The sequence below is a fragment of the Paramisgurnus dabryanus genome, chromosome 11, assembly GCF_030506205.2.
Source record: "Paramisgurnus dabryanus chromosome 11, PD_genome_1.1, whole genome shotgun sequence".
Taxonomy (NCBI): Eukaryota; Metazoa; Chordata; class Actinopteri; order Cypriniformes; family Cobitidae; genus Paramisgurnus; species Paramisgurnus dabryanus.
In genome coordinates this window covers 5,827,719-5,851,817 of record NC_133347.1, presented here as the reverse complement: position 1 = coordinate 5,851,817, position 24,099 = coordinate 5,827,719, and the positions used below count along the sequence as shown (strand labels likewise).

Genomic DNA, 24,099 nt, shown 5'->3' with positions numbered 1-24,099 from the left:
GTTAGGCACGACGCAAAGCGGAGTGCATAAAACCCCCTAAGCTGTTATAAAATGCACTGTAACCCCACTGCTTCGCGGGGCTTATTGCGTTTATAAAACGGTTACTTCATATGCATAGCAGGATAATAAAACACAAATAAGTTGGTATTATATTAGTACAAATATTACTCTTCTGCCAAACAAAGTAGTTCCTCAGATAGTGTGGCTGAAACAGAGCGCAGTTCCCAACCAACACAGACGCAGGAAAGACACAATAACAAATTGAAATCAACATTCATCTAATTTATACATTAACATTTATATAGTGCAACTGTTGAAGTGATGATCAAATATGCTTGGAAGCATGCTTAAAGGGATAGTTCGGCCAAAAATGATATTAAACCCATGATTTACTCACCCCCAAGCTGTCCGGGTTGCATATGTCCACTGTTTTTCAGACAAACACATTTTCGGATATTTTAGAAAATGTTTTAGATCTTTCAGTTGATTATGTAATGTTACGGGGTCCACGACCATCAAGTCCAAAAAAGTGCGTCCATCCTTCACAAAATAAATCCAAACGGCTCCAGGATGATAAACAAAGGTCTTCTGAGAGTAATCTGCCCGGTGTTGTTGTAGAAATCACAGATATGTATATAAAGGCTAGATGGCTCGTCCGCGCTGATGGCCAATTGAGTGGAACGTCCGCATTTTGGCGGCCATCTTAGGACAGGGCGCTCGCTCACTCGTAGCATTGAGTTTTAATGATGCAGGTACTTTTAAATGACCATAACTTGCTTAATTTTTTACCGATTTTCAAACGGATTGGTTTGTTATAAACGTCAAAGATGTCCCTATGACACTGAATACGTATACTAAAAATAAATAAAAAATTCATGAAACATGTTAAAGCATCCAGAATTATAGCCACGTTAATAACGTTTGTAAAAAACCAAACCGTTTGTAAATCCGTCAAGAATTCAGCAAGTTACGAGCATTTTAGTTGGCGTATGTCCCTCACCTTCCGTCCACAGCAGCAGGGAGCAGCACTATGGCAGCACTGACCTAAGATGGCCGCCAAGTGACGACACAGCTGACTCCGCCTTGAGCCATCTAGCCTTTATATACATATCTATGGTAGAAATATCCATATTTAAAACTTTATTAACGTAAATAACTACCTTCCGGTAGCGCCGCCATCTTAGTCGCGTCACATTTCTTTTGTGAATGATGGACGCACTTTTTTGGACTTGAAGGTCGTGGACCCCATAACATTACATTTATTTAACTGAAAGATCTAAAACATTTTCCAAAATATCCGAAAATGTGTTTGTCTGAAAAACGATGGACATATGCAACTCGGACAGCTTGGGGGTGAGTAAATCATGGGTTTTATATCATTTTTGGCAGAACTATCCCTTTAACTCTTTTCCCTTTCAGCGTTTTTTTATCTGCATTCAAACAACAACAAAAAACCTGTTTCATCCTACCTTCATTTGTTCTCTCATCACCTCTCAAATTTTCAGCTAAAAGCGGAGATAATTCCATTTTTGTGAAGAACTTTTGTAAGAGATCAGACTCAGAGCCTGATCAAAACTTACACGGTGTTTTTTGTGTTGAGTGAATGCATCAGTGTTTAAATTGGGTAAGATCGCCATCTAGTGGATAATAGCGAAATATGGATTTGAGGTTAAAAAGAAGCGTTTTCTCTTTATTGACGAAATGACTCAACAATATTTATTGGCATTTATCTAGATATCGCCATTAATTTTGGAATTGTAGAAAAATACAAAATATAATTAAAGACTGTGGTGTATATTTTCATAAATCAGTATGTAGCAACAGTGGCGCAGTGATGTAATGCGGTCTAAACCGTGGGTATTTAATCACGGCTTAGGCTACAATAAAACCCAAACTAAATAGCTTCACCTATAATACAGTGTTTAAACACAACACTGCAGTATATATTTTGTAATGTTTTGTCATTTACAGACTTCCTCTCGATCCTCACTAGACTAAAAGTGGAGGTTACAGCCCTGGAGTCTTCATCGGAATATGAGCTTGAGTCTGAACTTCAGTCGTGGGGGGTGTCCTGACGGTCCTAACTAGAATAGCCTACTTACAGCTGTAAACTAGATAGTAAACTTTTATAGATAGAAATCTGCAATATTAAATATTATAAATGCAAAATCCAGATTCATCAAGTTTTTCAACAGCAGATAACTTTGAGAGAACTTGCTGTGATACACATTAATCTGTATACACACCGTATAATTCCTCATTCCTTCATGGCATACACAGAGATAAATAATGCTTTAATGTTGTGGCATCTTCCTTATATTGAGTTTCTCACATTCCTCTCTGTTAATCAGTCTTGTATCTACTGAGACAGATGAGTTCACTTCAGTCTGAAAATAATTTCCTTGTTTTGGATTTTCATTCACGGATAAATGGGTTACATACAGGGTGATTATTGTCAGACATCATCAAAGGTTTTAATATGTCTGTTGTCATTATTCAGAATCCTTGATGAAAACCGAATGTTCATATTAAAAGTCCAGATAAAGTGTTTCATTTAAAGGTGTCATATTACGAGATTTTTTAAAGACGCAAAAAATAAATATTTGGTGTCCCCAGAGTGTGTTTGTTTGTGAAATTTTGGCTCAAAATACTCCACAGAAAATTAATTATAGCACATTTATAATTGCCACTTTGTAGGCCTGAGCAAAAAAGTCCCGTTTTTGGGTGTGTCCTTTAAAATGCAAATGAGCTGATGAAATGCAAACACTGATCGCAATGTTGGTGGTTTGTTGTAATTTGAAACTCAGTTGTTCGATCAATTATTTTTTTCTCTCCCTCTCTTTCTCTCTGCATTAACTTTTTCACCGCCAATGACGAGATTTTCCGTCTTTCCGCAGTACCGCTATTATCCACCAGGTGGTGGCCTTCCGCAACTTTTTAAACCCGGAAGTATTGCCCTATGGCAAGCGGCTGCATGTCAGTGTCTGTTTTAAAGATCGCTCTGAATGGGATCTCTATGAAAAGTCTGTCACAAAAATGGAATTATCTCTGCTTTTTGCTCAAAATGTGGTGTTTTTGCAGAAACCTACCCATATTCAAAAGCTGATTACAAAAGAACCACTGAAGGTAGGATGAAACGTTTTTTTTGTTTGAAAGGCAGAGGGTCTGTTCTTTCATTTGGTATATTGTATGTTTATATATTTAAAGAAGAACATTTTCTGGAAGGCATTAAACTTTGGTGAAAATCATGAAAAACTGGCTGGCAACTTTTTTTTAAACGCTGGCGGTGAAAGAGTTAAATGGCAGTGCCATGGTTGGTTAGTGCAGATTAAGGGGCGGAATTATTGTAATTGGCCTTGCAACCTACCTCCCAAAACACGCAAAATCTGGACAACCTAATTTTTCACATGCTTGCCAAGAATGACTTACCCAAACTCAGTTATGTTGATCTTTATTAAAGGTGACATAGAATGATTGAACGGGGTATTTATCCTTGTTTTGTGATGTGACATTTAGACAAAAAAAATTTTGTTTGGGTCTGTAATGCCTTAGAAGCTTCCTAAAAACCTCTCTCAGATAGCTCTATTAGGGTGGGGGATTTTAAACAAGTGGTTTTGCACCTATTTGGCTCCCCCTACTGGCTTAACTTGCAATCTCATTACTGATTGGCTGACTTTGCTGCCACTCAAAAAATTTAGCCAATTATTTTTAAGTGGAGGGGCAGTTAGATGCCTGTGATGTCATAAGCATCAGTTTTTCAGATTGGGTCGTTTTCGGGCTGACATTTCTTAAAGAGGAATTTCTATGAGACTGAGATGTTTAGCATGTCTAGAACTTTTTGTATGTTTGCGAATGCGGGTAGACTACTACTATTCAACAAAGACAAGGTAAAAAATTTTTTTATCCTTTAAGTTTTCTAGGTTGATAGAAGCACTGGGGTCGCAATTATAGCACTTAAACATGGGTAAAGTCAGATTTTCACGCTATGACCCCTTTAATATGAAAAATTTTATAAATGTTTTTCAAACAGCACAAGGTTTGTAATGCAAATAAAAAAATATTTTTAAACAAACTTGATATGCCAGAAATAAGTCACCCTTAGAAAAGACTAGTTAAATAGTTTGTGCTAAAGACATAATAGTAGACAAAAGTTTTCATTATTTTTTTTATAAAAAGTCACACACAATAATGTACAAGCATTTATAAAACCATAAAACAATAATGTATGAATATAAATCTAAGGTTTACAAAAAAAATGTAAAAAGTTAAATAATAAGTTAATATGTATCCCAACATCTAAAGCATGTAATAATATTAGATCTTGGATGATTAATACAATCATACCATTAGTGGAACTGTAAGTCTTATTAAATACATACTGTAGTAAACACAAGTCTCTCTGACCCAGCAGACATTTAGTGTTAAAAATGTATTAAAAAATTGATTTGATGCCAAAAAGCATCACAACACAAAAACATCCTGTAACAGCCAAGAATACAGAATGCTTTCACTTCTTTTCAGAGATGAAATGTATTTAGTCACTTATTATCATGTCAATGTTATTTATTTTATTAACATGTGTGTTCCCTAGAATCAAACCCATGACCCATGCGCTGCTAACATAATGCTCCACCAGTTAAGCTACATGAAGTGCTCCGTCTAAATCCATTTAAAGGTGCCAAAGAATGCATAAACAAATTTAAATTGTTCTTTGATATCTACATAAAAGATGTTTGTCTTTATTAAGTGAAAAAATATCCAGAGACGGTTTTACATGTCCATTTGCAACCCTTATTTGAAAGGGTTATGAATAATAATGTTGAGCTCTGCTCTGATTGGCTGTTTCTCAGAGCAGCTCTTCAGTAGCTCTGTGTGTATGCAAACAGACCTTATGTTTGAGTCTGTATCAAATAAAGATACAAAATTTGAGGAATAATCAATGGTTTGGGAATTGTTAATGGACGTTTCTAAGTGGCAAGTTTGTGTTTTTTCAGTATGGACCTGCAAAACGTCAATAGTAGAACTTCAGCCTAAATGCTAGCATATAGCATTAACTAGCAATAAGTGCTAACTCAACAGTCACAATTTGATTTTAGCATTGTAACAACATTGTGATTCATTTAATGTTGTGGGCGTAACGTCACAATTGGTGTTATCATTCATCTATGCTTAGGTAAATACAGTTTTACATTATACGGCACCTTTAAACATTTTAAAATACTAAAAGTACTATTAAAGAAGCAGGTCCATCTCTGAATCAGAGTTTGTACCCAAAGTCAATTCAGCATCGTTCTATAGCAGAACGTTTGGTTGGTTTTAAGCCACAATTTCTGCAGCATCCTAAAATACATCATTGAAACATGTCGTTCAATTCAGTACATGCAATGATCAACTCACAGCATCACAAAACATCTGAGGTTCTGTTATGTATTCTCCCGCAACTGATGGGTTCTTGTTGAAATCTGAAGAGCTTTAAAAAGACTAAAAGTTCGATATGTGAGAGTGATGCTCACTGGTCCAGCTGTGTGAAGATCAATGGACATGGAGACGTCCTCCACATCACCTTCATTTGAGTACCCAACAGTCATTTGCTATTATGTCTCAGTTAGATCTCATCTTATTAGAGATCCACTTTGTGTAGTTTGTGACACGAGTGTAAACACCGGGCACGTCTTTCTTTCCACACCCGTCACCCCAGCTGATCAACCCCATCAACATCATCCTGCCATTCTTAGGACACACCAGAGGACCACCAGAATCCCCCTAAAGAGAAAGATATAATGAAAATGTTGATCGGTCACTTTAAAAAAATCCAAAATATGCAGCTGAATGAGATGCATTACCTTGCATGCATCGTCTAAACCGCGTGTGTCTCCGGCACACAACATGTTAGGAGTCACCAGACGCCCGGCCAGCTTCTCTGGGACACACTGTTCCTGAGGCCATAACCGAACGAGACCTCGCTTAATTCTCTCGGAGTAAAACGGAGAAACTAAGGAAGACAAAGAGACCGAAAATGCAAGATTAGCCAACAAAACAAAGATTTCTCCAACATCTTGACTATCAGTAAGAGCGTGACATAGATGGGATATGACTTACACTCTTCCTCTTTCCCATAGCCTGAGATCTCACACTCGGTCCAGTCAGGTAAAACCAGGTCTGGTTCTGGTAAACACGCAGGCAGAACCTCAGGAGAGTTTATAGCACAGATACCATCTTCGCTCTTTAACTTGAGCAGAGCTAAAGAGACGAGACAAACAGGATTAATGAAGTATATCGAAACATACACAGTACTTTTATTGAGAAAATATCAAACCAAAAGTTGTATACGTAACTGCCGGTAAAACTTACAAGCTTACAGATCTCTTTAGTGTATAGTACCTCTTTACATTTGCATAACATTTGCAAATATGTGTGTGTATGTATGTATGCAAAAATAGCCTCAAAACAATACTTTAAGTGTTTCCAAATAAATCCTGCTAATTTATTCACTCCCATGTCATCCAAGATGTTTATGTCTTTCTTTGTTCCGTTCGAGAAGAAATTAACTACTTGGTGGATAATAGCGGAAATATGCGATTGCCTTAAAAACTCGTCATTGGCCGGGAAGCGTTTTCTCTTAAAGGAATAGTTCACCCAAAAATGAAAAATTCTGTCAAACCGATTATGAGCCCATTCACTTCCATAGTAGGAAAAAAATACTATGGAAGTAAATGGGGCTTATGAACGGTTTGGTTACAAACATTCCTCCAAATATTTTCCTCGTGTTTATTAAAACAAAGAAATTTATACAGGTTTGTAACAATATGAGGGTTAGTCATGGCTGTTACGATTAATCGTGCAAATGTGCGTTTTCTCAATTAATTTTAATGAATTACAGTGAGATGATGGCACATCCCAAAGCCAGGGGGCGCTCTCGTGCAAAACTCCCTTTGTGCCACAGAAACAGTAGCAGCATTACAAACCAAGCGTGCCGCACAAGCCCTGAAAAGTGAAGCCAAAACGACTCGATCGCCCCCCAGTGACTGGTCCAAGTATAGGTCATAAACCCCGCCTCTACATGTTATTCAATGGGACTTGAGACCAACTAAAAAAATTAATTACACTTCAATTATCTTTTTACCGAACCTGGTTTCTGTCATTTATTGTAGTTTTTATCACACTGATGTAAATTCAAATGTTTGTTTTTAAAATAAGTTTGTGTTTAGTTAGTTATTTAATGATATAAAAACGGTGGTGTCACGTCATGACTGACAGCTGTGATATCGTGTGATATGCGCATTCTGCGAGAGCGAGGGCGGGGTTTTGATTTCGCGGCTTCACTTCCTGCTCACTACTGCGCATGACTAGTCCCGAAATCGCTACTGCGCAGACTCAAGACCCAAGATGTCAGCGCCATATCGGGACACTTGCGGCTTCACTTTTCACCAATGGAAGGGAGCGAACAGGCGTCGTCCATCTTTTTTTACAGTCTATGTTACAAACGCTATTCCAGGAAATGTCTATAGGAATATTTATATCGCTGTTCTTCTAATTGTTTCAGGTATTTTCATGATAATAAAGAATATTTTGAACGATTTTATTTAACGAGTGTTGCTTTTTTAAATGCACGTTATAAATGACTCCGACTCACAATGATTTTAGATTGATAAGGACTTCACTGCAAAAAATTATTTTTAAGAAAATAATTCTTAGTATTTTTGTCTTGTTTTTAGTAAAAAATCTAAAAATTCTTAAATTAAGATTCTTTTTCTTGATGAGCAAAACAACCCAAGAAAATAGATTTTAGACCAAAAATATCAAATTTAAGTGATTTTGTGCATAAAACAAGCAACAAAAATCTGCCAATGGCGTAAGCAAAAAATCTTGAAAATTGGCAGATTTTTTGCTTGTTTTATTACTTATTTTCTTGGGTCGTTTTGCTCATCAGGAAAAAACATCTTAATTTAAGAAACAAGACAAAAATACTAAGAAATGTTTTTCTTGAAAAGCATTTTTTGCAGTGTACTGACCAAATGCCTTAGTACATGCACAAGCTGTGCATGAAACACAGAATCGAAAATCGTTTATTAATCGTTGCAGCCCTAGAGTAAGTTATGACAGAATTTTCACTTTTGGGTAAACGTTCCCTTAAATTGAAGAGTTACTCGTCAATGTCAGGGAAAATAGTGGACTATATTGGACCTCAACAATTTAAAGTTTCAATGCAGTTTAAAATTCAAAGGGCTCTAAACGATCCCAACCGAGGCATAAGGGTCTTATCTAGCAAAACGATCGACATTTATGCCAAAAAATTGAGCGCCAGCGCGATATTACACAATCACGTCGAAAGGTCACACGTTACATATGTGAAACGCACACTTACGGACTATTTTAAACATTAAACTGACACAAAGACAATAATTAGTATCAATCCACAAACAACAACGTCTGAACGGTCCTCTTTCTCCACCCTTGTAAACAATTGAGCAGTAGTTTCACATACGTCATGCATGACCTTTTGACATGATTACGCATTACGTAAGGTCACGCTGGCGCATCACACTGCTAGTGCAAGATGAGAAGGTGTGGTTTTAAAGGGCATATTTTTTATTTTTGGGTTGAAATGACGATCGTTTTGTTAGATAAGACCGTTATGCCTTGATTGGGATTGTTTAGAGCCCTTTGAAGCTGCATTGAAACTGTAATCTGTTAAAATCCACTAAAGTCCAGTATATGGAGAAAAATCCTGGAATTTTTTCCTCAAAAAAAAGTATTTTTGACTAAACAAAAAAGATATAAACATCTTTGATGACATGGGCGTGAGTAAATTATCGAAATTATTATTATTATTTTTTTAAAGAGGAATATACCTTTAAGAGGTTTTCACCCAGATCAAACTGTGATGTGATTTTGACTGTCTGGATACCATGAGATGGACAAGATAGAAAATATACTGACTGACACTGTGTGTTTAACAATAATTATTATATGTAACTAAAATCTTTTCTCATTTGGTTTAGTATCAGTGTTTAGTGTTATCGTTTAATATATTTTACACCATTACAGTCTGGCCAATATTTGTGTTTACATGACGTGCGAGTAACTGGTTTGAGGTTTATAAATCTCACCTATATCATGATCATAAGTGTCATCATCATAATTTTCATGAACCCAATATTTCTCCACATCAAAGATCTGCTCACTGCTGGAGTTCTGAAGCCTGAAGGTTCGACCAAGAATCACCCGAAGACGTTTCTCTGAATAACTAAACACAGACAACACATTATATAACCAACACAATTACACAACACAACTTTGTTTACATTTCTTGTGTTTTTTATATTTAAGGTACTATAATGTTTTAACCCAAATACACAAATGATGTCAGAACAAATACACACCCCTGCTGGAAGCAGTGAGCAGCTGATAGGATCCAGCAGGAGTCAATGAGAACCCCTCCACACAGGAAGTTAAAAGTGTTGGCACGTGGCAGATATACAGTAATAGCGGCCTGCCACGGTTGCTCTCTGATGTCGCTGCTCTGACCTCCTCGTATCCTAAACATGGGCAGCGAGTTTGAAGGAGCTTCAAGACGCTGACCGCAGGAACCTGAGATGGAAAATGTGTTTAAATGATGACATCATCAGGCACATCAACAACAAAAAATTTATGGCACAAACAATTTCTGCCATCAATGATCACCCTCATATCATTACAAGTCTGTATAACTTTGACATTGTACATGACATGTGACCGGGTGTAATGTGTCAGCTGAGGGAATATCTGTTCCTCTCACGATATATGTATGATATATATAGTATACTATGATTTTTAACAGTAGTACATTTTAGTCACATTTGCCCCCCATTTATTTTGAGTAAATTGGATGAATTATTCCTTTAATAGTCTCTTACCCTGACTATTGATGGGTGTGGGAGCTCGTGGTCCATGCGTGGTTATTGATGGAGTTTTCTTCGCTGTAAAAAAAAAAACAAACAAAGTTTAAACAAACACACCAACGCGCACACTAGTTTATACCGGAACAACATAAATGTGCTTATAATATATACCTCTTCATCATAAACAACAATTCCTTATAAAACTACTATGGTAATGGTATTCAGTATCACTATATATTACATCAAAACATTAAAGGTGCCAAAGAATGCATTGAAATAATCTGTTAAATTATTCTCTGAAATCTACATATAAGGTGTGTGTTGCTTTATTAAGTGCAAAAATTAGACGGTTTTACATGTTCATTTACAACCATAGGTTTTGCCTTTAGCAATGAAATTATCTATTAGTACCTTATTTGAAAGGGTCATAATAATAATGTTGAGCACTGCTATGATTGGCTGTTTCTCAGAGCAGCTCCTTTAGTAGCTCTGTGTGTGTGTAAACAGATCTTGGGCCCTATCTTGCACCCAGCGCAATTGACTTTGTCAGTGACGCATGTATCATTCATATTTTGCACCGGCGCACAGCGGGTTTTTCCCTCCACAGACGCACGTCGGCAAACTAGGGAATGAACTTGCACTCCCTGGGCGGTTCAGCGCAAAAAAGGAGGCGTGTTGCGGCGCAAACACTCCCTGATGCTATTTTGCAGTTTCAAAAACAATTGCGCCACTGACCAAAAAAAACTAATCTAAAGTCAGTGGCGCGTTGCGCGTGGTTCATTATGCTATTTAAGGGCGCATGCTTGACCATAATGTATAGCGTGCACAACGCGCGCACATCTACACAGATGCAACAGTTATTTTTGCAAATCATAAATTGTTACAATAAAAAATATTAACACATGAGATAAGGGGAATTTGGGCGAGTTTCTTCCATCCCCATACAAAACAACTTCTCTGTCTTTGACTGCTCTTACAAGAACGTCGGTCTCCTCAGCTGTGAACCGCGCCTGGCGTGCGCCTGGTAAATCCGTCATAATAATAGCAACCCGCCATGAAACTTCGCCCTTGCGTTTAAAGGGAATGTTGGATAGCGTTCTGATTGGTTTATTTAACGTCACGCCCAAACCACACCTATGAATAATGAACCTACTTCAGACCAACCCCTTATTGATTTGCGCCTGGCGCAAGAGTTATTTCTCCCACCGGGAAAATAGCAACAGCGCCCAAGATCCGCCCACAAAGTCACTTGCTCTTTGCGCTTCGCACTTCCATTTCAGATCGTTAAAATAGGGCCCCTTATGTTTAAGCCCGTATCAGACAAAAAGACAGAATTTTAGGAATAATCCATTTTTTCAAGTTTGGAGATTGTTAATGGTTGTTTCGGAGTGGTAAGCTTATGTTTTTTTCAGTATGGACCTGCAAATGTAACTGTAACGTCAATAGTAGAATTTTAGCCTAAACGCTAGCATATAGCATTAACTAGCATATAGCGCTAACTCAACAGTCACAACTTTGTTTTTATCATTGTAACAACATTGTACCATATTTTCCGGACTATTAGTCCTGGAACCTGTAGTCAGGTGCGATTTATACCTCAAAATTATTTCATATGAACCAAGAGAAACCATTACTGTATACAGCTGCGAGCGTCCGCTCTATGCTGCTCCTGTATTTATGTAATTCAATGGATTCAGTGATGCGGAATGACCTTTTTGAACTTGATTTGGCTTGTCGTGTTAAGTTAGCCTATTCAGCCTTCCAAGTATGTTCAGTATACTATTGTGTATCGTATAAACAACTTTTTATGTTACGTTAACATGTACGGACACCTATTCAGCCTGTGCTTGTTTGTGATTGTTTAGTTGAATAACTTGCCTTTCCAGATTAAATAACTGTTCTTTGGCTTGGATTTTGTGAAATAATTTTCTAAATAAACGCGACGTATAGTCCAGTGTAACTTATAAATGTTTTTATAACTTATAAAAGGCATTTTTGACTGATGCGACTTATACTCCAGAGCGACTTGTAGTCCGTAAAATACGGTGCTTAATTTAATGTTGGAGGCGTATATCTCGACAGTAAAGGCACAGTTGGTGTTATGTTGAGATTGGCCTGTTTTCCAGCGGTCTTTTGTGTAAAACAGGGAGTCTATGTCTAGGTAAATACAGTTTTACATTCTATGGCACCTTTAATATAACATACTGTTTTACTACATAACATACAGCTCAATACACACAAATATGTGCTTTATATATTTGCTGCATTCCCAGTGAATTAAATTATAGCTATAGACGCAATCATAATCATTTACTCGAAAACAAAACACGTAACCGCTTTAGTTAGTCACAGCTGTGTGCCGGTATGCGATGACTAATATGTTGTTGGATTGTATCGATCAGATGTCATGGAAACATCATGGACTTACGGCACTTAGGGATATCGCACAGTTCCCAGGTTAGCAGTGATCCTTTGTAGACGTGACACCAGGGGCTTTGATCACGGTCTGGGTTCCTGCCAGAAATGATTTGGTGCATTCAACGACTTCACACTTGCTTCAAATATGGAAAATATTTGAGTTTATATAAACGTGTTTGTGTACCTGCAGAAGTTATGGCTGCCGATGCCGAGATCCCGGGCTTTAGATGTCCACGCATTATAGACTTTTTTAGAGACAGCGGAAGAGTCCCACGGTAAACATGTTAAACCACTGCGTGTAATAGCTTTTGTTCCTCTGTACGTCTGTCCTGATTCGAGTAAACACTCCTGCGTGGGCTCTGAAACAACACAATAATTAAATTGTTATTATGAAGGTCGACAACACATTTTTTTAAATGTCAACAGATATATGTGGCACATTGCTTAAACAGTAATAGCAGTTTTAAACTGTATTATAAAATGGATCTGGTTTTAAAAAAAAAAAGTCAAAGCCAAGTCATGAAAAAGCGTGTGTGTTTGTGTGTGTGTGTACCTGATACACAGGTGGGTAAAGAGCAGAATTCCCATGTGATCTGAGCTCTTTTATAAACATAACACCAGGGCTTAGTATCTCCATCTGGATTTCTAAGCAATGAAACATAATACAGTTACAAGTAAGCAAATGAGGTTTGTTTTAGAAAGTTCATCGGTGCGAAAAACATCAAACAAATTTTGTTGGAACAGTGTGACGTTGGCTCTTGTTATTTGGCAAGATTAGACATTCAAAAATCTTTAAAAAAAACTTGTTTTAAAAGCTAAGCATGCATCAGGTATATTTAAATGCACATAGTGTATTTGTTGATTTTATGCAATAAAAAATTTCATTGCACCATAAGACTGAATAGACTTGAAAATGTCAAATGGTGTAACCGTCAATTGCGCCAAAGGAATGAGAAATATTAAATATTATATCCACATTGATGCGTAAGTGTAATCATAAAAAAAACATTTTAAAATATCACACGAAAATGCATTTTATTAGTTATTACTAAATGTAAATGTTAATGTGTTTTTAATATTTGTCCTGACATTGTGCTGAAAACAGCTCTGTTTTCTAAATAAGCTTTGACAAATTATAAAAAAATGTATGTAAAAAATCATATTACACTGAACTAGATGATTTTATTGCATTCTAAAATTTTTATGAATATATTTATATTTTAATAAAAAAAAATAGTTACACCATTTGACACAGACCGGTTACACCACACTGACATTTTTGCAATTATCCCCCAAATATTCTTTCAAAATAAAATAATACTTGGTCCTCAAAAAAGAGACTGTATGCAAGTAATCTGCACATTTATTTTGAAATTTAACCCTTTTACATTTAATTTAACCATACGGACACAAAATAATTAACGTCACGTCATTGGCCCACTCCTTCAAACAGAAAAGCCTCTTTTTATTTCTTATTTCTTGTCATCAAAGTGTTGAAGGATCGGAAATGCATGATCTGTTTGTCGAGGTATGTGTTTTATTCTTTACAGTGATTTTACATTAGGAAGTGTGGTAAAATCCCAATGTTTCTGATGATTTATATCGATTATCTGTACAGTAAGTATATTCATGTGTATACCTGCAGAAGTTATGATTTCCCAGTCCCAGTGTATTGGCTTCTGGTCTTTTAGCTGTGAATCTCTTTCCTCTCAGTGACGTTGAATTCCAGTTAATACACTCCAGTCGTGATGCGCTTGTACTCCAAATACCACGGTAATCTAACCCTTGACCCCTCGCACATTTCTCACCTGTATCTAATAGAAGTAAACATAACGAGAATATGTACTGCAAAACAGATAAGATATGCATTTTAAAAAGTATTTGAATACACTAAACTCTTAGAAATGATGTTTTAAATTTTTACAGATCTTTTAACACATTATGTGTGTCATTTTGTGTTTATTTTGTGTTCAACACAAGTTGTGTTAAAAGTAACACAAAATGTGCTGTTTCAATAATAAGACAGAGATGGGTGGACACTAATGTGTTGTTTTTAACACATATGTGTACAGGACAAACTAGGCTATTAACAATATTAACTAATTATATCAAAGTCGTTAAAGGGGGGTATTTTAGTTTGTAAATTATTTAATTATGTAGCAAATTTAATTTTTATTTGTGACCCTGGACCACAAAACCCAGTCATAAGTAGCACGGGTATATTGGTAGCAATAGCCAACAATACAGTGTATAGGTCAAAATTATAATTTTTTTAAGGTTATTAGGATATTACTGTAAGTAAACATCTGAAGAAATTTTGTAAGTTTTTTACCGTATATATATATATTAAAAAGTACTTATCATTAGTAATATGTGTTGCTAAGGACTCATTTTGACAAATTTTCTCAGTATTCCAGATTTTCCAATAAATATCAACTTAAAATTGATGTATAAATCCGGTTTTGTGGTCCATTTAAGAAAATCAGTAAAACATTTACAATAAAACAACTCATTACAAATGTGTCAACAAAAAATCCGACCTAAATGTCTTTGAACATCTTTTGGGTCGTAATTCCATGCCAAGATTTGGCACAGATTATTTTGCCAGATTTGGCACAGAACAAACAGCAAATATTTAGTGTGTTATGACATGAACGCAATCGTATTCAGAAACTTACTGATTTCACACTGAGTGCCGGTAAACCCGGTTGGACACTGGCATATAAAATCATTCGAGTAAACAGCTTCTTTACACAACCCTCCATTATAACACTTTGGAAGAAAACACTCTGCAAAACACAAGAGGAAAATACAACAAATCACACATGGGCAGCACATTCATATCCTGTTAATTATATATGGGCAAGACATTTATTGCTTCATATGAAAATTATATTTTAAACCGTTCTACTTGTATTTTTCTGTCTGTCCAATATATCATAATTAGTTGGATGTAAAGTTGTTTTGTTGTTATAAAATAACAACTTTATCAACATAACAGTGAATAGTTTGTGGTAAGGTCATAACACTGCAGTAATTCAAAAAGACATGTTTGTTTTTCGTTTGTGTGATTTTTCTGTGATGTCACACCACAGAAACAAAGTACATCAATACTTAAATAATTAAAGGGATAGTTCACCCAATTCTTTCATAATTTACTCCCCCTCATGTTGTTACAAAACCTGTATACATTTTTTTGTGCTGAAAACAAAGGAAGATATTTATAATGAAACACTGAAGGGGTGTTCATAAGACTGAAATGACACATTTATAATCATGACATGACGTGTGTCATGAACATGAAGGAGATTGCATGTTTCTGACAACTGTCATTGAGTGTCATTCATTCAATTATGTCATTTTTAATGCAGAGATGAATAGTTTGAGATGTCTTTGTTATGACAACTTAACATAAACCAATACATCATAACTTGTTATAAATATGTCATAAACATGACATAACAGAATAATTATCAGACTTAAGAAACTACCTTTATGGGTTAACTTTAAAATTCATTAAATGTTAATACTTTGTCAAATAATTGTAAATACCTTAACAAAATGCAACAGACACGTCAAAAGATTATACTTAACTTTATGTATATGCACAATAACTACTAACAGAACTTGTTCTTCCTCACACATAGGGTTCTATATTATTACTGTTTCTATTTAATTTTAGGTGAATCGGTCTCCAAATGCAATAAAATATAATTTTATCAATTTTAATTATTATTATTATTATTGAATGATTGCTTTTATTTCTTAAACACATGGAGGAAACTTTAATGAACTGAAGAATATTTATGACGTGGTTATAAAACTATTTGACAGAGTATTAACATTTAATGCCATTTTAATGACAAATTATATTTGTATAACTGGTTAAACAGTGGTCAGCTATGTTGTCTCGGTAATGTCAAGTTGTCATAACAAGTTAGTATGTATTGGTTAATGTCATGTCGTCATAACAACATGAGACATCTCAAACTATTTCATCTTTGCATTAAAAATGACATAATTGAACAAATGACACTTAATGACACTTGTCACAAACTTGCATAAAATCTCCTTCGTGTTCAACAGGTGTCATGTCAGTCTTATGAACACCCCTTCAAGTAAAATGTCACCAAAATATCTTCCTTTGTGTTCAGAGAACAAAGAAATTAAAACAGGTTTGTAACACAATGAGGGATTAAATTATTTTTGGGTGACTCATCCCTTTAAATGTATTTGGGATTAAATAGGTGGGGCGGTTTTTCACTCATTGGACACCAACACTTAAAACAAATATACAGAAAAAGTTAGGAATGGATTCAGTAGTTTTTAGTCAGTTGCTGGTTAATTATTGTTAACATGAATTTAAAATGGACCCTGTTTACTTACACTTTCAAGGTTATTTTATCAATTCATCTTATATTAAAGGGATATTTCGGCCAAAAATGATATTAAACCCATGATTTACTCACCCCCAAGCTGTCAGAGTTGCATATGTCCATCGTTTTTCAGACAAACACATTTTCGGATATTTAAAAAAATATTTTAGATCTTTCAGTTGATTAAATGTGATGTTAAGGGTCCACCCATAGTCCACGACCTTAAAGTCCAAAAAAAGTGCGTCCATCCTTCACAAATTAAATCCAAACGGCTCCAGGATGATAAACAAAGGTCTTCTGAGGGTAATCCGCGCGGTGTTGTTGTAGAAATATCCATATTTAAAACTTTATTAACGTAAATAAATACCTTCCGGTAGCGCCGCCATCTTAGTCGCGTCCGCATTCAGGATGAGAGCTTTACGTAACTTACGGAGGTTACTCTGCTGCTGCTCTGTGCCCCCGCCCTCAGAATTTGTCATACGTCACTAAGAAAAGTGCGCACACTACGCTAATACTCTCTCCTGAATACAGAGGAGTCTAAGATGGCGGCGCTACCGGAAGGTAGTTATTTACGTTAATAAAGTTTTAAATATGGATATTTCTACAACAACACCGCGCGGATTACCCTCAGAAGACCTTTGTTTATCATCCTGGAGCCGTTTGGATTTATTTTGTGAAGGATGGATGCACATTTTTTGGACTTGAAGGTCATGGACCCCGTAACTTCACATTTAATTAACTAAAAGATCTAAAACATTTTCTAAAATATTCAAAAATGTGTTTGTCTGAAAAACGATGGACATATGCAACTCGAACAGCTTGGGGGTGAGTAAATAATGGGTTTAATATCATTTTTGGCCGAAATATCCCTTTAACTTGCTCCAAACCACCTCTGAAATGACTAAATTCGGGTTCACCTGACATCACCAACCCCTTTTAGAGCTGTCATTTACAACAGAGGCACTTTTTCCCACCGTACATTTTTATCACCTGTTAATGTCTGAGTAAAGTCTTATGAAGCGGTCTGTTTAAAGCTGCTGTATAATATTTATATTATGTGTTTCTGATCACTCACTGGTAACTGGTATCTCATGACATTTTGGTCTTCCTCGTGAGGTACAGCGGCAGAATTCAACTTTTGGACCTTTCCAACGCAGCCACGTCGCCCCAGTGTTTCTGACTGAGTCATTGTCCACACACATCTCTAACACACATAAATGAGATGGAAATGGACACCGTCATCATTGTGGTCAGACTCCAACTTATACAAAAAATGACTAAAACTTTCATCTCCACATCAAAGGCACAGAAACAAAGACAAAATCTGCGGCTACACAGAGGAAAAGACTGAAGACAGAAAGTTTCTCCGTTTGAGATCTGCTAGGAAATCATGCATTCTCCATTGACCTCTAATGATTCTCTTTTATCTTAGCGCCCCCTAATGACTGATGCTGGCACCTACACGTCATCTGCTGTTTCTGCTGTATGCATGTGAAAGTTATCTGTGTATTACATGTGCACAGGATATTTGCATATTGTGCACATTTCTGTATCCATACATTGCTGTTTACTGCAGAAACAATGTGGCTTCATGATGAGAACGCATAGATTAAAGAAGTTAAAAGGTAAGAAAGAGGTTAAAAGGTGAAAGATCAGATGAACTCACCTCTAGTATACATACGTGTCCCTCTCTTCTGTCTGTGATGTAGCACCTGCAAAACATCCAGGATGTTCATAAATCCTAATATCATCCATGCAGAGATTTAAACACACAAACAGACACTTACTGTGTGATCGGCATAACATAAAACAGCTGGAAGAAGCAGGAATAGTTGCTGGAATAAATTCATGGTTCTCACACAGGTCTTACTGGAAACTCCTGAAAAACGACAGAAATGTTTATTATATGTCTGATCTTTGCAGGTTTACCCAGAATGAAAATGTTATGGCTCAGAAGTAACTTATTTACAGTTTAGTGAATTTTGTTAGGTGTTTTAAAAGGGCACCAATTATGCAAAATCTACTTTTACAAGATGCTTGTACATAAATGTGTTGCCAACACAACAACCATTCAATGAAAAAAAAATTCACCCACTCCTTTTTTAATTCCACCAAAGCCATGCTGTTTTGATTCTCTGGTTAATGTGACATCACAAAAACAACCTTAGACTTACACTCACCTAAAGGATTATTAGGAACACCATACTATTATTGTGTTTGACCCTGTTTCGCCTTCAGAACTGCCTTAATTCTACATGGCATTGATTCAACAAGGTGCTAAAAGCATTCTTAAGAAATGCTTTGGCCCATATTGATAGGATGGCATCTTGCAGTTGATGGAGATTTGTGGAATGCACATCCAGGGCACGAAGCTCTCGTTTCACCACATCCTAAAGATGCTCTATTGGGTTGAGATCTGGTGACTGTGGGGGCCATTTTAGTACAGTGAACTCATTGTCATGTTCAAGAAACCAATTTGAAATGATTTGAGCTTTGTGACAAGGTGCATTATCCTGCTGGAAGTAGCCATCAGAGGATATGTACATGATGGTCATAAAGAGATGGGCAAGGTCAGAAACAATGCTCAGGTAGGCCTTGGCATTTAAATGATTCCCAATTGGCACAAAGGGGACTAAAGTGTGCCAAAAAAAACATTCCCCACACCATTACACCATTGCATTAAAGAGAAATTGAACAGGTGTTCCTAATAATCCTTTAGGTAAGTGTATATTACACCATGTACAAATGTGCATAATATGTGCCCTTGAAGTAGTAACTTCCTCTCACGATTTATTTTTCATTTCCAGATCTCATTGTGTATTATATACAATAGAAGAAAACCTTTTACTGTATGGGTGTGTTTTCTGCAGTTTACTCTTCAGGGAATTTCTCACTTAGTCAGTCATCACTAAACAAAAGATTTATTCATACTTCATTTTGACTCATTCCTCACTTATTCCTCACAGAGAAAATACTGAGATAAAATTATACGGTTAATGTGTAATCTACCAATAAAGACACTTTGTTCTGCTATTGTATCATAAGATTTTGCCCTTGAAATTATAACTTTCATTACACAAACTGATTCTCACAAATATTGCATGAGTTGTGCATGAGTAAGATACTCCTAGAAAACAGACATCAGAAAGATCATCACAAATGTCCTGTCACTTTCATTTCGCCTAATTGAACAAAACCCCCATGCAGAAGACTAAACAGAACCGCTGCGCTGCCGCTGACACAACATTCCTGCCACAAATAAAGCCAAAAGAAACCAGGTCAGCAAAATGAGTCAGACAAGGACAGACAGACACACACACATGTTTCTTCTGCTTTGTGCTCCAGGAATTGAAGTGATGCAGAAAATACATCTGTTTAAAAAACACAAAACTTTCCAAACCCACTACAATAAAGTCCCCCTGTAGTGAAAACCAGGTTTATAATGTCTATGCGGTGTTTTTAATTAGCTTTAAGTTAAAACATTTGCAAATTTTTTAATTTAACACCATTGCTGAGTATTTTTTCCATAAAATTGGAGACGGGTTTTAATCCCGCGAAAGTATAGTAACCATATCTGTCTAGAAAATCACAACTTTAAATTTCAGTCGGTCTTAATACACGATGTAACTACAGAAGAATAAATTTTTAAATAGGAAAAATATCCAAACTTTTTGGTTATTTTTTAGCACGATGCTAATGGTCTAATCAGATTCAATGGATTATGCTAAGCTACGCTAAAAGTGGTATCGCCAGACCCAGAGATCAGCTGAATGGATTACAAAATGGTAAAAATCAAATGTTTAACTCTAGGGAAGCTGGAAAATGAGCTTATTTTCTCAAAAAGTGGAGTGTCTCTTTAAGGCCTAGTCCTGGCTTTAGCTAAGCTTTGTCTGTAAAACCAGGCCAACATTTGCAATAATGATTCTCAACGATGAGTTTTAAGTAATAAAATTACGGACTACCAGGGGACTTCATTAATAAAACAAATACGACACCTCCTGTATGTGACTAACAGACTTGCAGATCTTGCATTTCTATGTGTATGTGATGTGGTTATTGTTTAGTTTGTGACTCACTGTCTCGACCATGTCAAACTCCTTTTCTTCTGTGTTTTTTCTGCAAGGCCGCTGGATTAAACTGCACAAAGGATGTTTCGGGGTTTTTTTTGCATGTTTTATAAATACATATTTGGTTAATGACACAAGTGTCAAGAAGGAAATGCAGTGGTGTCATCTTTCAAGTTGATAGCAACCCAAAATTATTTTTCTGTCCTTTTTTTCAATACACACCCACGTTCACACAACATTATACACGCAAAGACAACGGCACATGTGCATAAAGTCACGCACATGCAAACAATTCTGCCGTCAGATAAAATTGTTTGCATGTTCGAGGGTTTCTGACCTCATATTCTGCAGGAAACATATGGAGCAAACTGACAAACACACACAGACACAGACATGAAGCCCCTTTACAACACATATAAAACACTTGAACTCCAACACAACGCAACACAATACAAACAGATGTCTGTGTGAAAGCCACCTGCAGAAAAAAACTCCTTTAGTCCTCTTCTCTTTGTTTCTTTTCTGACTTCATTCAATATGTGAAACACATCACCATGAGTCACTTTAATTTCTTTCTTACTCATATGAAAGCTTTTGCACAGACAGATTTATTCCACTTATTTTAAGGCATAAAACTCTTGAAAGTGAAAGATAAACTCTCTAAAGAAAATACATTTTACCGGTCACTAAACAAACACACAGTTTCCTGTTTGTGTGAATGTTTCTTTAATTCGGTGTTTGGCGTTGTGTCCGAATGTGTGTGAAATGTGATCCTCACTTCAGCCCTACAGACAGAACAGTGCAGCTTTGTCCAGCGGACAGAAAGACGTGCGAGAGGAACGAAAAGAAGAATGGATACTGCTGATGAATGAGGCTTATAAAGGAGTCTAGCTGAGTCATCGCAGGCAAAGAGAGACAGACAGCAGAGAGATAGACACGCTGTACGAAGACTAGGCCTATATCTGCTCCGTATCTGTGCGTGTGTAAGACTTTGATAAACAACATTGCTGAAGTAACAGAGGAGCTGTCAAACAAACACTTGCAACGTTTAGAAAAAGTCAAATTAGACCTGATGAGGAGCAGACAATCTTAACTTTTGCATTTACATTTAGGCATTTAGCAGACGCTTTTATCCAAAGTGACTTAACACAACACACACTTGAATAGAGGAGAGAGTTTGGACCACATTAGCGTTTATCACTTTTTTATTTTTGCAAATACACATCACATTTATTTTAAATCCACTTTCTTGTCTGTCTTCATTTGTGTCTGAGCATCAGTATCTCTTATATGTCCGACACACAGCGCTGGCAATTAATGGTACGGCCAGGCTGTGCAGACATTTAACAGATAAGAGTTACTCCACACTTAACAGAAAGTTACGAAGAGGAATAGGAATTCCTAAATGTCTACGTCACAGAATACAGCGAGTTTGAGTTTATTATCTAACTCTTACTGTAAACGCAGATTACCTAGAGAAGTAGTTCTCAAACTTTTTTGGCATGCCGCCCACCCCCCTTGTGTACGGTGCATCCCTTTGTGGCCCCCCAAAGAAAATGTATGATATAAAACATGCATTTTAATTAAACGAATATTAATTCATACAATGTATTGCTGTTGGTTAGAAGCCTTATTTTTCTGAGGTTTAATTACACAGAATTTATGATAAATTAATGTATTTTTTTAAATGCCATATAACTGGGGCCCCACTGGCACAATCTCACGGCCCCCAGTTTGAGAACCACTGATGTAGAGTACAGTAATATTTCAACATTTTATGTTTTATCTGAACACTGTCTGATATAATACACACACAGACACAAACACACTAGTGCACTATACAGTATACTAACATTCATTTAAATAAAAATATTTTATACTTTGGATAACATTGTATTTCTTAACATTGGTAATATATTAGCTCAGTGGTTCTCAAACTGGGGGCCGGGGCCCCAGGGGAGCCGCGAGATGGTGCCGGGGGGCCCCAGTTTTATGACATTTTATAAAATACATTCATTTATCATGAATTCTGTGTAATAAAAAAAAATAAGACTAATAACCAACAGCACTACTTTGTAAAACTTAATATGTTTTGTTTAATTAAAATGTTACATTTTAGAAGAGTTTTTTTATCATAAATGTTCTTTGGCGGGCCGCAAAGAAATTCACCGTACACAAGGGGGGCCGCACGTGGAAAAAGTTTGAGAACCACTGTATTAGCTAACATCAATTAACAATAAACAATACTTGTAATGCATGTATTAACCGTTTACAATAATTTCATTAGTAACTAATACATTTTTAAACATTAATTAATGCAAAATGAATTAACCTGAACAACTGTATTGGCATAAACTAACATTAACAAAGATAAACCTAATGCTGAAAAACTATATTGCTCATTGTTAGTCCATATTAGTTAATGCATTTGCTAATCTTAACAAATACTATTGTAAAGTGTTAATCATGTGACTAAAACTTAAATTACAAGTAGGCAACCTCATGTTACTGGTTTATTAAATAAAGTAATTTAAATTTGGGCATCATATCTGCTTGCAGCATATCAGCGTTATTTTATCTTTAGCTCGTAGTGCACACGCTGTTAAGTGGTCTTTGCAGATAAGTTGTCTAAGCAGGTAGCTGACTTTTTGTTTGAAACACAGCCCTGGTGTAGACTCAAACAAGCATACAAGATGAAACATGTTTAATAAAAAAGCTAAGACGCTGTTTGCATGAATGTCTTACCTCTCGGTGCGCGTGTCTCTGATCCACTGCAATGTGCGGTAAAATGAGTTTTAATCCAAAGTCTCTCTCACTCTCTCACTCTGTCTTCTTTGTGTCTGTGTCTGAATCTCATGAATCTCAGGATATTTATTCCTGAATCTCGCCCTCTTTCGCGAAGGCGTGGGACGGAACCGTGACGGGGAGGGCGAGAGCGCGCGCGAGCGAGTGAGAGCGAGAGAGAGAGAGCGAGCGAGAGAGAGAGAAAGATAGAGAGAGAGAGAGAGAGAGAGAGAGAGAGAGAGAGAGAGAGAGAGAGAGAGAAATATCGACGCCGGGAGTACCGGGAATGTCCGATAAGCATGTACGTTTGCGTGTTGGGTGAGTAATCATGATATCAATGATGTAATGCAGCACTCCCATCACTCTTAATTGTGAATAAATGAACGTGGCTTTCACATTACAAGATATCATCAAATTCCAGTTTTGTTAATTCCTTTCGAGAAAGACAAGAACAAATAAAAAACAATATATACATAAAAAATAGCCTATACAATAAAGGACACGTCAGGAAAAGTAATAAGTAAATATACATTATGAATAAGAAGACAATGAATCATTTCACAGTATAAAGAT

The 24,099-nt window shown here is 36.3% G+C and overlaps 1 protein-coding gene across 2 annotated transcripts; it reads right to left on the bottom strand.

Moving 5' to 3' along the window:
- Nucleotides 1–4,151: 4,151 nt before the first annotated feature.
- On the bottom strand, nucleotides 4,152–23,666 carry plat (plasminogen activator, tissue). Of its 2 annotated transcripts, none has more exons than XM_065248315.2 (15): nucleotides 23,488–23,666; nucleotides 18,463–18,554; nucleotides 18,342–18,387; nucleotides 17,751–17,879; nucleotides 14,978–15,088; nucleotides 13,939–14,113; nucleotides 12,853–12,944; nucleotides 12,484–12,658; nucleotides 12,310–12,395; nucleotides 9,897–9,959; nucleotides 9,384–9,591; nucleotides 9,111–9,247; nucleotides 6,100–6,240; nucleotides 5,844–5,992; nucleotides 4,152–5,763 (listed from the first exon to the last, which is right to left on the bottom strand). In XM_065248315.2, the coding sequence occupies exons 2-15, from the start codon at nucleotides 18,523–18,525 to the stop codon at nucleotides 5,602–5,604; spliced, it is 1,737 nt and encodes a 578-aa protein (XP_065104387.1). In that variant the 5' UTR covers nucleotides 18,526–18,554; nucleotides 23,488–23,666; the 3' UTR covers nucleotides 4,152–5,601. The 2 variants fall into 2 exon arrangements, with proteins under 2 accessions (XP_065104387.1, XP_065104388.1); XM_065248316.2 differs by having other exon boundaries at nucleotides 18,463–18,551.
- Between the last annotated feature and the right edge of the window lie 433 nt (nucleotides 23,667–24,099).

Excerpts from the sequence above, each read along its gene's own strand:
- plat (XM_065248315.2), bottom strand. The coding sequence starts at position 18,525 with ATGAATTTATTCCAGCAACTATTCCTGCTTCTTCCAGCTGTTTTATGT. Across the intron at positions 18,388-18,462 it reads TATGTTATGCCGATCACACA|GTGCTACATCACAGACAGAA; the intron begins GTAAGTGTCTGT and ends GATGTTTTGCAG. Across the intron at positions 12,659-12,852 it reads TTTACCCACCTGTGTATCAG|AGCCCACGCAGGAGTGTTTA; the intron begins GTACACACACAC and ends GTGTTGTTTCAG.